General features: G+C 34.2%; 1 protein-coding gene across 1 annotated transcript in view; it reads right to left on the reverse strand.

The window, feature by feature from the left end:
• RXFP2 (relaxin family peptide receptor 2) overlaps positions 1 to 18,475 on the reverse strand; it is a 94,369-nt gene that overhangs the window by 9,403 nt on the left and 66,491 nt on the right. Inside the window, exons 10-14 of the mRNA XM_074302219.1 lie at positions 12,477 to 12,548; positions 10,390 to 10,461; positions 6,077 to 6,148; positions 5,884 to 5,955; positions 3,105 to 3,176 (exon numbers count right to left, since the gene is read on the reverse strand). Coding sequence (XP_074158320.1) covers positions 3,105 to 3,176; positions 5,884 to 5,955; positions 6,077 to 6,148; positions 10,390 to 10,461; positions 12,477 to 12,548 — 360 coding nt within the window. The remainder of the gene's footprint in view (positions 1 to 3,104; positions 3,177 to 5,883; positions 5,956 to 6,076; positions 6,149 to 10,389; positions 10,462 to 12,476; positions 12,549 to 18,475) is intronic.

An 18,475-nucleotide genomic window follows, 5' to 3' on the forward strand; every position in this document is an offset into this window, starting at 1 on the left:
TGAGAGATCCAGACCTGTGCAGAGTTCCCTGGAACTCTGGAAATTCTCCATTGATGGAGATCGCTAGCTCACCTGCATCTTATAGACTTAGAGTTATCTGGGTCAAGGAACATGAGGACATGCATGTCTCACTTATCAGAAGTAACCCCTGAATTCAGAATTCTCTAGCTCTCAGAATTTGAATCTGACTGCAAGTCTTACACTCTATTTACCTATTAAAATTTTTATTCAGTATATAATGTTCATATAATAGCCTATCAGAATTAAGAATCAAGAAGTCCTATTTTCAATTTGTCCCTCTCCCATCACCAATTTGTCCATAAAAGCAATTCCTAAGTGACAGACCTGATTGGAATCTGCTTTGGTAGAAGGAGGTTCCACACCATAAAAATCACAAATTCTTGATATATTAATATAGATGTCATTCATCTAATACTTATACTTAACAACAAAGCTACTTAGTTGCCATCTCACTATAATTCTAGATAATATTCCTATATATTATTTTTTGTTTTTTCTTTGCTACTATTCCTATATTATTGATGAACAACCTGAAGCCAATACTTACTCAAGGTGACTTTAGTGGAGTGAGGATTCAAAGATTTAGGGATTCTAATTTGCTTATCAACACTGCCTTAATCTGTCACATAAAGAGAGTTGATTCTCATTATAAAGCTGATCCTTAACCAATATTTGGGGATTTGAGAAACACAAAGAAAGATGGCTTCTTTGTAAAGAGTCCATCATTATAAGTTATGCATTTGCATTTAGTTGTATATCTTATATTTACTTTAATATCATCAATGTTCTCACTTTAAGGAAACTGAATTTTTTCTGTTATACTGATAGGATGGGAAGTCCTCTGTGATTGGGAAGTCTGGGACTGAGGAGAAATGGCCATTCTATATACTGATTTTGGATCAGGACTTTGAAGGATTTAAGTAAATTGGGGGGAGGAGAGAGAGAAAGGTTTGTTTTAGGTTTTTATATATCTGAATTTTCTAGGTTGAAGCTGGGAGCAGGATTGGTGGCATGGAGGTACATCTGACTCATACCCACCTACCAAACTATGCCTTGAATTTTTTTATATCTCATCCTATCTATTTTCATCCAGCCCCTATTTTACTTCACCACATCCTGGCAACCCCCTTTCAATTTTCTTCATCTTCCTGTTCATTTTTAAAAATGCCTCCCATATCAGACAGTTGGAGATTAATATGGTATACAGAGATCTATGTTAGGATGCTAAGGATAGTATTTACAGGCCTTCTCAGATCAGTTTCCTTAGCCACTATATCTAGTTTAAGGGAATTTTATATTTTTTGGATTCCTTTTTCTGCCTTGTAATCTCTAGCAAACACAAAATCTTTCCTTTTGGGTCTTTTATAACCCTTGTATATTTATCTCATCCAGTAAAATATAAGTCCTTTGAGAGCAGGGACATTTTTATCATAATTGGCTGACACATAGTAGGCATTTATTTCTGGCTAATACATGTGGAGTTAAATTGAATTGAATAACCTTGTCAGATAGCTTTTTTTTTTTTTTCCAGTTAACTTCCCTCATCAGTGTGATTTTGCTGATATTTGATGATGGAATTAGTTAGAGGAGGAAATGGACTGTGGAGGTGTTAAAAACAGATTTTATGCAAGGAATAGAAGGGTTTAACAATTAGATCATGAAAAAGGCCAATAAACAGATTGCTAATGGATATGCCCTTTTTGACATGATTTTTGGGTCAATATTTAAAGTGGCAACTTTATCTAGTTTCAAGAAGTTTGCATTTCTGAAAAGATACCACATTCTACCTGCAACAGAAAGTCTTCACTTGATGAAGTTTTAATGAGAGCAACCTAACTTTGAGTCATAAAAGACCTTAATTGTTAGAAAACCACACTACAAAAATTTGGGATTTAAAGTTTTCAAAGTAATCTATATATTTTCACTCCTTTAAATCTTAGTTGTGTAACTATGGACAAATCAGTTTGCTTGAGCATCTATCTGTTAAATGGTGAAAATAATACCTTTAATAGCTATTGAAAAGCAGGAAATATATATTACAGATTCCATTATGACCATTTTAGAGATGGAGAAACTGACTTGGCTAGTCATATAACCACTAAGTGTTGAGACTGGAATCCAAGTTTTCTTGATTACAGGTCTAATCTTCCAGCTAGTACAATCTTGGATTTGACTTGAGTGGATAATCTCTTGAGGATTTATAGGATTGAGTAGATAATCTTTTGAGGAGCAGTATGATACCATTGACCTTTTTGTCAAAGGATTAGGGTTCAAATCCCTGGTCTGCTACTTTCTACCTACTTGATCTTTGGAAAGTTAAAACCTTTCTGGGTCTGAATCTTCTTCATGTATAAAATGAGGAGTTTAATCTGACTGGCCTATGAGCCCTTTGGGATCTAATCTAATCTCTGATCCCATATAAATATAAACAAAATGTTTTCCATCTTGTTCATCTGGTAAATTTTGATTTTCCTCTTATTTCTTCCCTTTTTAATGTAGATACTCAGAATTTTTGAAATGATGAACATGTATAGTGACTTGCAAAGGAAAGATGATTGTTTTAAGTAACATTATGCCATTTACATAGTACAGTTTACCAGAAAGAAGTTGTTACCCCAAACCATTATAATGGTGGACTTTCACTATCTCTATCAACAAATGGAATTCTTATAACATCTCTTTTTTTTTTTTTTCATCAGAGCACCTATTTAGAGCAGTCAGTTGCTCATCCATGTGAAGGGAATTAATTTTTTCTAGTTCACCTGAGAAATGTTTAGCCTGTGACCTCATCTAATGTAATATGTGGCACTTAGATGCCCCAGCACACTTAATGGACCTCAGATGGATGAACATCTTGTATCCAAACAGAAGTTTCATTGCTTTTGGCTTATTGTAAAATTCAGCTCTATTTGAACAAGATCCAGCTATTACAAAATTGAAAAACTCTTAATGAAAAATATTTTATTGAATAGAAACACGCAATTATAAATAGGAAACATAGCTCATATGAACATTCTAAAATATTTCTACCAAATCTCCACCTACCTTTCATATATACATATATACAATACATACGTACATACATGTGAGAAAGATTCCTCATGTGATGAAACATTCTTGGGTTTATATTTGGAATCTCTATCTTTTCCAGGTCCCTGGAAAATATGATTAACATATTTACTAACTGACAAATTAGAATTTGGATTTATAGTGATTTCAAATTTTGGTTTTGAGGGTCACAAACTTTACAGCCCACTAAATGAAACATTAAAAAATTACAAAGTTAATATTTAAATATAAAAGAAATCACCCTAAATTCATGTTTGTATATATACATATATATATATATATATACATATATATGTGTATATATATACATATATATGTATACATATATATATATACATATATATGCACATATGCACAAGATCTTTATATTTCTGTATATGTTTGTATATTTATAAAGGTTATGTTTGTAGTTGTTGTAAAAAAGCCCAGTTCTGCTCCTGTGGAATCTTTGTCTTGTTCACTTAAAAGTAGAATGATAACATAGCTGCATTTTTATACATTTTTTGATATATTCTCTTTAAAACCTATTTTTCCTTTTTTCTTTTATTTACAATCAATAGAATGTAATCTTATATACATATATGTATATATATATACATATATGTATATATATATATATTACTTCTTCAGTAGAATGTCACCGAAGTGAAGGTATTAAAGGTGATTGAGGACCAACTTTTCAATCTCTTTTTGTGTTGGGTTCTCTATTAGCAATAATCTAATTGTTAGAAGTATCCCTAATTCAAGATTACAAAGATATCCTGAAATCTTCTCAAGATTCCAAGAAACCCTTCACATAGTGAAGTCCATGGGATTTAGCTTATAGGTATCAGAAAAAAAAAACCCAAAAAACAACAATTCATCTAGGATGACTTTTCTCCATAAAAATTGTCATTTGAAAACTTCCAGAGTCATTCCTTATGGAACTTATTTGTCTAGGGGTTTTCTCTCCCATCTCCAAATATATATAAAGAGAGTCATTATAGAATAATAGATGTAGAAAATTCCTAAAACCTTCCCCGTAGTTTTGGGTGGGAAATTGTCAATCAAAAGAGGCAGAAACCTTCCTTTAAAAAAATTAGGATTTGATTTAGATAAAAGAACCTCATTCTCACTTTACCTATACTTTACCCCATGTAAAGATGTCTTTTTGCTCAGTGAGAAAGATGTAATTCAATCAGTTTGATTCTTTTAAAAGCAGAAATGACATCTAAGGGAGCTATTGAATTACAGTTACTGAATAATGACCCAATCCCTCTGAGTTCTAGGTCTGCATGGGGTCCTATTCGATTTCCTTTTTTTCTTCCCAAAGAAACCACTAGGTTTATACTGATGAGCAAACAGTCCAGCACACATAAATGGACTCCTGGGAAGAAGGTTTGTGGGAAGAAAAGGAAAAAAAGTTGCTTTTCATTAAGTCCACAATTTTTGTTCTGTTCAGAGGCTTGTGAATTCTTGAGCCCAGATCCATCATTTATTTTCTGATAAGGCTTCCAAAGGCCAGTCCTTCCTTTGTGGTCATCTACAGATTTAGCAGTATACTATCAATTGCTCTGTTTAATAAGAACTATAGAGTATGAATTTGGACAGACTCCAAGAAATAGTGGAGGATAAAAGGGCCTGGTTGCTATGGTCATGAGGTCATGGAGAATCAGACATCACTGAACAATAGCAAAAAAAATTGTCCTTAGAGAATTGCCTGGGAACAATGAGAAATTAAGTGACTAGCCTTAGGATCACATTGCAGGTCTGATGAACATCATTTTCCCTAATCCTTATTCTTCTATAAGTTTTGTCTTCCCCTATTAGAATGTAAGCTTCTTGGGGACAGAGATTATCTTGATTTTTCTAATTGTATCCTAGCAGCAGTGTTTGGCATAGAGAATCTACTTTTTTATTCATTCCTTCATGTGTCAGAGTCAGGCCTTAAACCCACATCCTTTTGGCCAGCTCTCTGTTGATTATGTCATGGTGACTTTTGATAAGAATTATAGAGAAATGAAAAATGTGACCATAAAATATTGATAAATAAATGCATTCACCTTAGATAGCATACTATGGATCCTACTTTATGGAAAGAAAATTTGACAAATCAACTACCTTTTTTGGGGGGGGAAAGAGAGATGGTTTTTGTTGTTGTTGTTGTTGCTTTTGTTTTTTTACAACTCAAAAGAGTTCTAAGATGCTCTTTAAATTGTAAACATTTTGAAGGTAGGAACTGTCTTTTGCCTCCTTTGTACCTCCAGGGCTTAGGACAATGCTTGATATATAGAAGACACTTAATAAATGTTGATTGATTGTTAGCATAATTTGGAATATTTTTCAGCTAAACTTTTAAAAGGCTAGAAATACACATAAAAATTCTGTTTTTCTAACTGACTAAAAACAATGAGGTACACACTGTAAGATGAATATTCAACACTTCTGCAAATGTGTTTGGGGAAAAAGGAGATAGTTTATTTTTAAAAGGTTTCTATTCTGAAATTATTATATGCATCATTTATATTTTGTGAAATTGTACAATAAAGTCTTCTACCTGATATTAGTCTTTAGGAAGACTTCCTTAGTCTTCAAAGGGGGAGGGGAAGATATAATCATTTTTATAGGTTGATTGGGAGAAATAGTTGTTAGTCATTCAATAAACCCTAGATGATAGCAGTGCTGCTCATTATTGCTTGTTTATCAATGAGAGGCTTAACAGCCATACAATATATGAAAACCACTTAAAAGGCATGTTTTCCTAGCTAAAATAGCATAGTCTTACTAATCATGATGAATATATTATTCACTCACAGCGATTGAAGGTATTTCAGACTTTTAAGGTGGTCTTCATCAAGGTTAGAAATTGGATTGTAAGAGAGATTCCTAAAATAAAGAGAAAACAATATACCTTTAGCAGGAAGAGAAAAAGAAGGCACATTGTTATTTAGAAAGTTCAACAAGAGATCATTAAACATGATTCTAAAGGGGAAAAGTTGCTACTTACAATTTTTGCAGAAGTTTTAGGTCTTTAAAAAGGTTATGGGGTAAGTCCACGATCAAGTTGTTAGACAGATCACTGGTACGGAAAGTGAGAAACCATGACAATTAGATGTCAGTGCATCAAATTGGATATAGATTAAAAATAGTGTTTTCTGTATGGGCATTATAATTCCACTGGACACAGTCAAAAATCAAAAATCTGATTCTTTTCTGAAATGATATTTTATTCATTATTCTACAACATAGTTCCTGGCTATTTTAATGTAATAGCATGGTCTTCAGAGTCAGAGGACTTGAGTTCAAATCACATTTGAGATACTATCTATGTATCCATATGTAACTTGATTTTTTAGACTCAAGTTTCTTCATCTCTAAAATGATGTGGTTGAATCACAAATTTAAAGAAATGATGATAAAGCATGTTATCTATTTATTGCCAAAGGTGATAAACTTAATAGAAGGCGTAAATCATATTCTGAGATCCAGTAAATAAAGAAATTTATTTTGCTTAACTTTCTAGATTTTTGTAAGGAATTTCTTTTTCCTCTTTCTATCTCTTCCCCTCTCCCCCCAATTGTGGTGATGACAGGGATAAGATAAAAGAAAAGGAAGTAAAGGGGATTATTGATGTATTTTTTTAATCATAGAAATGAATAAAAGACCAGAAAGAATCACAGAGGAAATTTTGAAAGTTTCAAGTTGTATTGTTACATACAGTATCCTTTTCTTTTAAATAAATATTGTTACATATTGCTATTGTTACATATAGATATTGTTATCATACATATATTGTTACAATACCTATTGTTTCATGTACAGATATTTTCTTCTGTTATCCTATGTATGGCACATACTAGTGACTGTTTTATTTGATGTTTAAGTTTCCCAATCTAAAGAAATAATATATACAACATATAATAAAAACAAACATAGATGGAAATGGAAGATGATAAATAAATAAGCAAGCAAGCAAACACTAAATAGATGAAAATATGTTGTTGAAACATAGTCTTTGAGAATCCTTCTAGTATTAGATAATTGATTTTTAAATCATTTTGACCTCGTTCCCTCTGACATTTGATATTTTTGCTTAAAAACATGTATGATTTTTATGGATTCAAATATAATTAATCCAGCCTGCAGTTCCTGTCCACCAAAATATGTTCACTATTTCCTTCAGTATTCAGCTTAAACTGGCTTCTAAGAAGTCTCTCTTCTGACTAACCCTCCCTAGCCTGGTCTATGTTTGGTTTTATGGAACCAAATTGACAAACTTTTTATTCCTAGTTTGAGTATATTTTTATTTATAAATATTTGGTACTTCATAAATATTTGTTGATGATATTCATTCTGCCTATAACTCCCTTCTCATCAAAAGTGGTGCCATTCTCATTAATTCTCAAGAAGTTGCCATTTACAAGTAGAATTTGGGGTAGCTGATCTGTTGGGCTTTTATCCTGATAAAATAGTCCACAGACCATGAGCCATTAAAATCTTCTCTGGTTGGCATGAAGGAAGGCTTAAGGAGATAGAATGAAATTATGATAGAAAAGGAGTAAGTTCTGTATCTTTATCCTTAAAGTTCACATAACAGAGAATTTGCTAGTATGGCTCTGTTAGAAATATCTTATTCACTTTTATCCATGTTGTTATTCTAGTGGTATTACACGATCTCATGAATTCAATGAACTCATTTGAAGGTTTCTTGGCAAAGGTACTGGAGTGGTTTTCTATTTCCTTCTCCTGCTCATTTTACAGCTAAAGACATTTAGGCAAACAGGATTAAGTGACTTGCCCAGGGTCATCAAGACCTGGAGCTCTATTCACTATGCTACCTGGTTGGCCACTTTCACTCATACCTCTCTACTCACAGCATGTGGTGGAGGAAACGGAATATTCCTTTCTTCATACTGTTACTTCTAGACTTTGTCTCTATGTGCAATGTGCCCTTCTTTAATATCCAAATATCCAATTTAGATCTAATTTAATTTAATATCTAATCCAAATCTTGATGCCTGCTATCCACCAAATCCCCAAGACATTGTTCTTCTTTCTATAATAAATTCATTGCTTGGCTCAAAAATCATCTCTCCCTCAATTCCTTCCTTCCTTCTAGGGGATTTCTTTCTTTTTTTTTTCTTCTTCTTTTTTTTTTTTAATGGTATTTTATTTTTCCAAATATATGTAAAGAACATTCAGCTTTGTAAAACTTTGTGTTCCAAAACTTTTCTTCCTCTCCTCCCTCTTTGCCCCTCCCCAAGACAGCAAGCAATCTGACATAGGTTAAACATATATAATTATTATAAATATATTTACATATTTGTCATGCTGGGCAAAAAAATCAGATCAAAAGAAAAAAAAACCAAGCAAGCAAACAACAAAAACAAAAAAGTGAAAATATTATACTTTGAAACATATTCAGTCTTCATACTTTTCTCTTTAGGATGTGGATGACACTTTTCATCACATATTTATTGGAATTGCCTTGAATCACCTAATTATTGAAAAGAGTCAAGTCTACCACAGTTGGTCTTCACATAAACTTTCTAGGGGATTTCAACATATATACCCTAACCCTAAAGTTTTTAATCTGCTCATTTTATAGCATCTTGCCATCATCCACAAGTGTTCACTTGTTTACTAATTCTTTTATCTGGTCACAATATTTTGTAATTCTAGTTCCTCCCATGTCTTAGGATTCTAATCCTGTTCTTGATTTTTATCTTCACTTCTATCTCTTAGTGTTCTTTGCAAGTTATTTCCGCTGCTCTGGTTATACTATTCTCCTTTTTCCTTTCTTACCTCACTGATCAATCAATTCAACTCTACACAGTCCTTTATATTGAAATCCTTTGCCCCCTTGTTTTACCACTGAGAATGTCTTGCCAAGCCATAACCTTGTATTACCACCAACTTGTACGGCTTTTATTCATGTTCAGGTACTGTTTGATTAATGGTGAATAAGAAGACTATTTACTAACTGACACCCATCATCTGCTGTTTTCACTTATATTAATGTACTTTTAAATGGAGCTAGGGGAAAAAAAATCACAAAATCATCCTAATTGCAATCACTATAAATGTATGTTAACATTATCTCACGGCAGCGAGGCAATCTTTTTATACCTCCCTAATCATTTCACGGTCCCCCCCACAGCACAAATATTCTTGTTTCTCCTCAAGCTTCCTGCCCTCATTTTCTCACTTCATACTTCAGCCCCCCCAAAACAAACAAATACAAAAACACAAAAGACCATTCATTGAGATCATTACAAGCATGGTAAACATTTGTGTACTCATCCTGGCTGAGGTCTTCCCCAGAACTTCACCTCTTTTTCAATACTGGTGGTTCAAAGGTTTTCTAAAACAAGTAGACTCTAAATTCCAATTCTAAACACATAATCTTAAAATTCGGATAATAAAGGAGAATGTGTGGGTTAAATGGAAGAGAATGTCTATCTCTTTTAATTTACTATTTGATTTTTAGACTTGTCATAAAAAAAATTTTGTTGTCACTGTTAAGTAAATTTTCAATTGTGCCTGCCTCTTTGTGACTCTTGATTTTTCACAGCAAAGATATTGGAGTGGTTTGCCTTTTCTTTCTCTAGCTCATTTTATAAATGAGGAAACTGAGACAGTGTTAAAGTGACTTGTTCATAGTCACACAACTAGGAAATGTCTGAGGTTAGATTTGAATCCATGAAGATGAGTCTTGACTTCAGGCCCAGGGCTCTTATCTATAATGGCATCTAGCTGCACATAAACATAACAGACATAGGTGTATATTTATTTTGGCAGATATTGAATACATATATAACATTAGACTGGGATATTTATAACATATCAATAACTTCATATTTCTGTACCTGGATCGTGGTAAAGACTGTTAAGGGTGAAGCAGAAATGAATGGTATCAACTGGAGTGTTTCTATAAGGGCTATTTGATATGACTTCAGTAAGGTATTTAATGAAATATTCAATAAGGTTTCTAAGCTGTTGAAGAAGGAGGAGGTGTCCTAGGATGAGGCTGCTCTACAGACAGACTAGGGCGAGGGATAGGAAGGAGAAGAAGTGCATCCCAGGATGGTGCAGTTGGTGCCTTCTAAAAATTTATGGGGTAATAGTCTATAAGCTCCAACTTAGTTCTTATATTTATTTTGAATATCCAGTGATTAAGGGGACTGTGATTGTTACCAGGGGAAAGGTAATGAGTACAATATGTGAGCAGCTGTTTCAGTCATTCCAAATTCCTACAAATAGCACATGCAATTTATTTTTATAAGCTTTAATATTTTCCCACTACTCACTGCTACTTACAGTTCTCCTAAATTTTTTAATGAAGAAAAGGTCTTGTCTGGAACAAAGTCAATTTGATTTCTAGGAAGAAACCTGCAAGACAGATCAAGAATCGTTTCTGGTTATTTTTGTGTGCTCCCATAATTAGGCCAGTCTGTGAGTTGTCATAGATCCAGGATTAATTTAATGCTTCTTTTGAAGTCCCATGGGGAAGGAAGCACCTTTTGAAATAGAATACAAACAATGTTTCTTCTGTCTTGTCTCCCCCCAAGTAGTGTTTGCTGAGAAAAGAACATCCATCATCTCTCCCAGCTTATATTGCTAAATGCAATGTGATTTAATAATAGGGAGCATGATTGACAAAGAAAAAAAGCATTTGAATTTTGAACATTGGTTATTTTGATAACTGGATTTTTCTCAATGAAATTTTAGAAATTTTAGAATAAGAGAGCTTAACTCTGTTGCTAGAGATATCCTGGGAAAGATAATTTTTTAAAGAGAAGGCAAGAAAGAACAAACTGAGCCTAATCACCCCATCCTTTTAAAAAAGATACAAGAAAATTTAAATTCTGAGTGACTTATTTAATATTTTCTATCTCTTGTACCCTAGTTTTCCTTTCTTAGGTGAAGAAAGAATAGTAGGTAAGATCCATACTATATTCTGCCCAATTCATATTTTCAGGGTAGCAGAAATTTTTTATTTGTACTTTGTAGGTAGAGTGATTTCTTCTAATGCAAATTTATATTAATGCCATTCAAAATGGCTCTTTCTAGATTTGTTAGAAGGAAAAGAAAATATATTTGGAGGAGTAAAACTGAGTCCAGACTCTTTTTCTTACTACCTGTGTGATTCTGTATGGGTAATTCCACCTCTTTTAGCTTCAGTTTCCTATCTGTAAATAAGAAGGGCTGCAGTGCATACTGTAAATAGTGGACTTGAAATCAGAAACTGTGGGTTTAAATTTCTTCTTATTCATTTCCTAGTTGTGGGACCCTAGGTAAGTCATTTAATCTAGTTCAACCTCATCTGAAAAACGAAGAAGTATGGCCTCCAAGGATTTTTCTAGCATTAAATCAATGGGTCCTGTGATCCTAGATATATAATTTAAAAGTTAAACTTCTTCTAAATATTTACTACCAAATAGCCAAGCAGAAGCCAGGATGGATTCCTAGCCAATGTGAAGATTCTGTTCCATAATTGTCACTACTACTACTAATAATAATAGATAATTTTAATAGATATCTTTTACATAATGCTTTAAGCTTTGCTAACTGCTTTGCAAAAATGATTTCACTTTACTCTCATAACAATTCTTGGAGGAAGGTGCTACCATTATCCCCATTTTACAAATGAGGAAACGGAGGCTGAGAGAATTTAAGTGACTTGTCTAGGGTCGCACATATAGTAAGTATTTGGGGCTTGATTTTAGTTCAGGCCTTCCTGATATAAGGTCTATCATTCTATCCATTTTTCCACCTAGCTGCTCACTAATGCTGCACTATGGCTAGTCTGAAAGGCAGAGAAAGATTATGGTGAAGGCTCTTAAATGTTAGCCATGTAGATAAGAAAAGGGTTGTTGCTTCAAACTGAAAAAGTTCCACAGAACAATGTGGCTAGGTTTGGGACACACAAATCCACCACTCCTGGGATGATCTCTTTTATCATCTCTGCCTGCACAATGCAGCTCAAGACCCACTTTCAGCAAGCTGTCTTTCTTGATGCCCTTTACTACTTACTGGTACTGTCCTTCCTAAATGACCTTCCATTTTCCATATATATTTATATTGCATATAAAATATTATTTTTGCATGTTGTCTTTGCCACTAAATGTGAACTTCTTGACGGTCTTCCCCTCCCCTCTTTCTTGGTGTTCCCAGTGCTTAAGCACAGGGCCTGGCAGAAATTAAATTAATATGTGTTGATTCACTGACAAAACAATAGAAAGAGGACCTTATACTGAGGTCTAAAGGGCTAGCAAAGTCATTTCACAGTTTACCCTTCCAGATTTAAACTGTCACTAGAATGTTGGGGTTTTTTGTTTTGTTTATTTTTTCATTTTTATTCACCATTTGTTCTAGATTTACAAATAAGTCTGTAATATACTTACAATACTGTGAGCTCATCACATGCCAGAAAGGTGGAATTCATTAGAGATTTAATCCGATTGCCTTCCAAATCCCTGAAAACCAAGAAAGCCTACAAATCACATCAAGGAGCAGAGGAATCTATTCTGAGCCCCTGCCAGCCCCGTTTAGGCCCATTCTTACACCCTCTTTTTCTTCCCAATTGCTGACAGCAAGGTTAGAGTGATGAGCCCTATGTCTTCTCTGGATGCTTTGCCCTTGAAGTCAGCATTATTGGCACTTTATTTCAAGAGCAGAGATTGTTTTCCTCTGAATGTTTCCACGTGACAACTTAACCATCATGTCCTCTTTTAAGATTCTTCAGTAACACAGTGAAAAGACAAGTTAGTGCTCTGAAGAGTTAAGGAAAGGCTGCCTTCATTTCAAAGAACTCTCTCCTCAACATTCACACAGTGAGCTGTTCACACAAGGTCTCTCCTACCCTTCCTCTCATGTAGTAGAGCCAATCCCACTCCCACTTAATCCTTTACAGATTTGAAGACTGTTATTATGCTTTCATTTAGCTTGCTCTTCTGACTAAAAGCCTCCAGCTTCTTTGTTCTTTTCTTGCAAGATCAATTTGTTCTCCTCTGGACTCTCTAATTTTTCCATGTCACTCCTAAAATGTGTTTAAGATAAACAGAGTAATCTCATGAAAGCCTTAACAGCACCAAATACAACAGAAAGCATATATGCTTATTTCCAGGCTCTATTACTTCATCTTTCTAGTAACATATGCAAGTGGTAAGGTAGATTTCTTAACAAAAGCATAATGCTGTAGGTCTTCTATGAATACTATAGGTCTCTTTCTATTCTTCCTGTTTACCCAGCTGGGGAGTAGGCAAAAGTTACAAGATTTCAGATCCTCAAGTCATGGTCATAAGGGACTTCTGGTAGGGCATTAGAGTAACTAGGTAGGTTGGTCAGCCAACCAGAAATCAGATAAGAGGGCAAGGGAAGGAGGGGCCAGAGGATCAAGATATAGCAATATCTATCTATCTATCTATCTATCTATCTATCTATCTATCTATCTATCTATCTATCTATCTATCTACCTATCTATCTGTCTGCATCTCTATTGATATATCTAACTCTATAAATTTCTGTGTTTATCTGTATGCCTCTCTATCTCCATCACTTTACTTGTATCTCTTTGCTTCTATATCTTTCTATTTCCATCTCTAGCTCTCTATCAATATCATTTTATCTATCTATATAAATCTCTCTCATGTTTACGTCTCTCTTTCTTACTTTCCCTTCTTCCCCCTGTCTGTCTCTCTCCAGCTCTTTTTATATATCTCATTCTACCTTTCTCTGTGTGTGTTTCTATATCTGTCTATCCCTCTGTATTAATTTTTAATATCTAGAAATTTCTATCTTTTTATCTGTCCCTAACTATCTCTCTATCTTTATCCATATCTTTCTGTGTATCTCTCTTGCTATCTCTCTATTGGTTGATTTATCTATATTAATCTCTCTCTATGTCTACATGTCTCTGTTTATCTCTTTAACTGTATTTCTTTCTCTCCATCTACCTATATCTGTCTACCTATCTTTGTTTCTATATCTATATACCTCTATCAATATTTCTCTCTATCTCTCTATTGATTTATTTCTGTAATTCCTATGTCTATCTTTCTCTATGTCTATTGTCTGTCTATCTCTGTAACCATCCATCTATCTCTCTCTTTCTACCTATCTCTATCTGTTTTTTATCTGTATCTGTCTCTCTATCTCTATTGAGATCTATTTCCATAAACATTTCTCTATGTCTATCTGTCTATATATTTTATCTGCATTTCTCTCTCTTTTTTTCTCTCTCTCCCTCTTCCTTCCTTCCCTTTGTCCCTCTCCTCTCCAGCTTTCTTCTTTCTTTTATGTGCTAGGCACTGTGTTAAGTGTATACTGTCTGAAAAGTGTTTGAGGCAAAGACGGAGGATGGATCTGAAGGATGAACATGGGAGAGTTTCCTAGAACATGTAACAGCCAGAAGAATCTTCTAACAATTGCTGGGGCAAAGGCTTCCCTAGGGCTTCTGTTGCTTTCTAAATGGGAGATGCTCAACCCTCTACCTTGTCTTACTTGCCTCTAGAAGACAGATTTAAACTGGAAGAGAACATAGAATCACAAATGTAGTCTTGGAAGGCCATAATCTATTTTTTTTTATTTTAAAGATGAGGAAACTGAAGTTTTGACAGGGAGGAGTGGCTTGCTCAGTTTTCACACATAGTAAGTATAATAGCTGGGATTTGAGGTTCAGTTTATCCTCCTTCAAAGAGCTCAGTTTGAACCCTAATTCAACTATTATGTGTGACTTCAGGCAAGTCCATTTCTTGGTCATGTTTTATCTGTAAAGTGAAGCTTTTGGAGTTAGATTTGAGAAATGATCAATTTGAAAGGCAAGCTAGGAAGCTGCCCTTAATTCCTGCCATGGGTGACTACCAGGGCTCTAAAAGCATACCAAGTAGCTTTTGGGGAGAGGGAATATAAAGGAGGGAGGGAGAAAAAATTTGAAACACAAAATCTTACAAAAATGAATGTTGAGATTGGGAAGTAATACATTGGGAAAACATTTTTACATTCAAAGGTTCTGGTAAAGGCCTCATTTCTAAAATATATAGAGAATTGGCTTAAATTTATAAGAATAAAAGACATTCTCCAACTGATAAATGGTCAAAGGATATGAATAGACAGTTTTCAGATAAAGAAATTGAAACTATTTCTATTTATATGAGAAGGTGCTTTAAATCACTGTTGATCAGAGAAATGCAAATTAAGACAATTCTGAGATACCACTATACGCCTCTCAAATTGGCTAACAGGGTAAAAGGAAAAGATAATGATGGATGTTGAAAGGGATGTGGGAAAGCTGGAACACTGATACACTGTTGGTGGAATTGTGAATGGATCCAGCCATTCTGGAGAGCAATTTGGAACTATGCTCGAAAAGTTATCAAATTGTGCATACCCTTTGATCCAGCAGTGTTTCTACTGGGCTTATATCCCAAAGATATCTTAAAGGAGGGAAAGGGACCTACCCACATGTACAAAAATGTTTGTGATAGCATTTTTTGTGTGGCAAGGAACTGGAAACTGAGTGGATGTCCATCATTTGGAGAATGGCTAAACAAATTGTGATATATGAATGTTATGGAATATTATTGTTCAGTAAGAAATGACCAACAGAATGATTTCAGAGAGGTCTGAAGAGACTTACATGAACTGATGCTGAGTGAAATGAGCAGAACCAAGAGCACAAAATCTTACGGCATACATGGCAACAAGAAGATTATATGATGATCAAGTCTGATGGATGTGGCTCTCTTCAACAATGAGATGATTCAAACCTGTTCCAATTGTTTAGTGATAAAGAGAGCCATCTATACCCAGAAAGAGGTATGTGGGAACTCAGTGTGGTTCACAACATAGCATTTTCAGTCTTTTTGTTGTTGTTTGCTTGCATTTTATTTTCTTCTCTTTTTTTTTCTTGTGTGGCATGATAATTGTATAAATATGTATATATATATATATATATATATTGGATTTAACATATTTCTACCATGTTTAACATATATTGGACTACTTGTTATCTAGGGAAGGGCATGGGGGAAAGGGGAATTGGAACACAAGGTTTTGGAAGGGCTAATGTTGAAGAATTTCCCACTGTTTTGAAAAATAAAAAGGTTTAATTAATAAAATAAATAAATAAAAATGAATGTTGGAAAATAAAAACAAACAAGTAACTCATATGTATATAACATATTACATATATGCATATTAGAGTTTTCTTGAGGCTACCTATAGATTAGCCTGGGATTAGCATCTTCTGGGGACTTGGAATAAAGTATTTCAAGAGTAAAGTAGGAAGAACGCAGAAAATGGAATGTGGATAGAGTTAGTGTTAGGTCAGCAACTAAACTGATTTAGAGTTTAGTGGTAAGAAATCGGAGAGAATAGTAATAATGAAGCAGAGCCAAGTGTAATGGTGTCAAAGTATGCAGTTTGTGGGCAAATCTCAATGTGGTTCCCTAGAGGGCTGGGTTTTCCCCTAAGAGGACTTTGATATAGAAAGTGAGGGAAGACTGAAGATGAGGCTCCTAAAAATAAGTGGTAATCAGCCAGGTTTTCAGGCCACTTGAAAAATTGCATATGCCCTCAGACCTAACTGAAGTGATTATATATATTATGGCATGATTCTGAACCTATTATTTATCTCTATTTGGGGGGGTATCCTGGAGTAGGTATAATGGTGCAGGGGTAAAGCTGACACAAGTCTTGGAAAAAAAATTCAAATGAATCTTTAACATTTGGTTGATTTCTGAGGTCCCTTCTAGCTCTTAATGCCATGACATTTAAAAAAGCTCTTATTGTCTATGGCTATCTTGGTACTGAATATATCTTCCAGTTGCTGTTATTATTAAGTTGTTTTTCAGTCATGTCTGATTCTTTGTGACCCCATTTGAGGTTTTCTTGACAAGGATACTGAAGTAGTTTGCTATTTTCTTTTTCAGTTCAGCAGATGAGGAAACTGAGTTAAAGGGTTAAGTCATTGCCCAGAGTTGTACAACTAGTCAGTGGATGGGGCTAGATTTGAACTCAAGAAGATGAATCTTCCTGACTTTAGGCCCAGCACTATATCTATACTATATAAATGATTGGTTTCCTTCCCTTCATAAAGCTCATGAGTTTAGATTTTCGTTATTCAGTTATATCCAATTCTTTGTGGTCTTATTTGGGGTATAAGTTTTAGCAAAAAATTAAAGTGGTTTGCCATTTCCTTTTTCAGTTCATTTTACAGATGAGAATACTGAAGCAAACAGAGTTAGGTGACTTGTGCAAGGTCACACAATTAGTAAGTTTCTAAGGCTGGATTTGAATTCAGCTCTTCCTGACTCCAAGCCTAGCATTCAATCTATTGTACCACCTAGCATCCCTTGAACTCAGAAATATGTAAAGAAAAATAAAAAGTCAAGGTTAGAAATGGGAAGAATTAGAGCTAATACAATGATACATATTTCATCTTATAGTTATTGTTGAGATTAGTAAGAGAGTAGTCATGATCAGAATATATATAGAATTATAATTTTTTAAAAGATGATTAAGTAGCATTGCATATTTCTTACTCATATTAGAAAATTCAGGAACCAGAGTGAAAAGTATATCAGAGATCATTTGGATGAGGATCAATAGAGAGAAAGAAGAGAAATCATATTGTGTTGGAAATATACCACAAACCATTAAGTGGAGGAAATAACATAGGTAAGAAATTCAGGAAATGGTCTACAATTTTGGCAGAAAGTATTGCTATAGTAGTGATGAGGGACTTCAACAATCTGGACATCTGTTGTGGTTTTCTCTCTGCCAAAAACAAAGCGGTCAATAAATTCTTGACTTGCTTATTGTGATAATTACATTTTTTAAAAGATGTAGGAAACAATAAAGAAATCATTCCACAATGAAGAATTTGTTACTAAAATAGAAAGAAGAGGGAAAGAAACAAAGTACCTATTTAGGATTTATAATAGAAAACCTAGACCTTAGGAAAGAAAGTCAAAGGAAGTGGTTAAGTTCCATGGTCTAGAATTCTATAAGGATAATTGGATAATAAAGGGATAGGAAATTCTCATGAAGGTATGAATTCCTCTTCTATACTATACTATACTATAGGTATATTTCTCTATTTGTCACACTAATCCCTTGTGTGTAACTTTCCCTGTCTGCTTACTATGTGTGTCTATTCTTCCCATTAATGTTATGTGTACTTGTAGGAGAGTATACCCTAGGTTTATGGCGCTATTGGTAGTGAGGGGGGAAGGGATATTCTGGATTTTTTTCCCTTGATTCATTAAATGCTTTTGTTTTGAACTAATTGCGTCTCAGGTCAACTAAGAAAGGGAAACACATTGATGGGGGCTTATAAGCTATTGTTGTAGAGGATTAAGATTCCTAAGGTATCCTGAGTCTGGTTGTCTGCTGAAGGTGA

Source organism: Sminthopsis crassicaudata, chromosome 3 (assembly GCF_048593235.1).
Source record: "Sminthopsis crassicaudata isolate SCR6 chromosome 3, ASM4859323v1, whole genome shotgun sequence".
Lineage (NCBI taxonomy): Eukaryota > Metazoa > Chordata > Mammalia > Dasyuromorphia > Dasyuridae > Sminthopsis > Sminthopsis crassicaudata.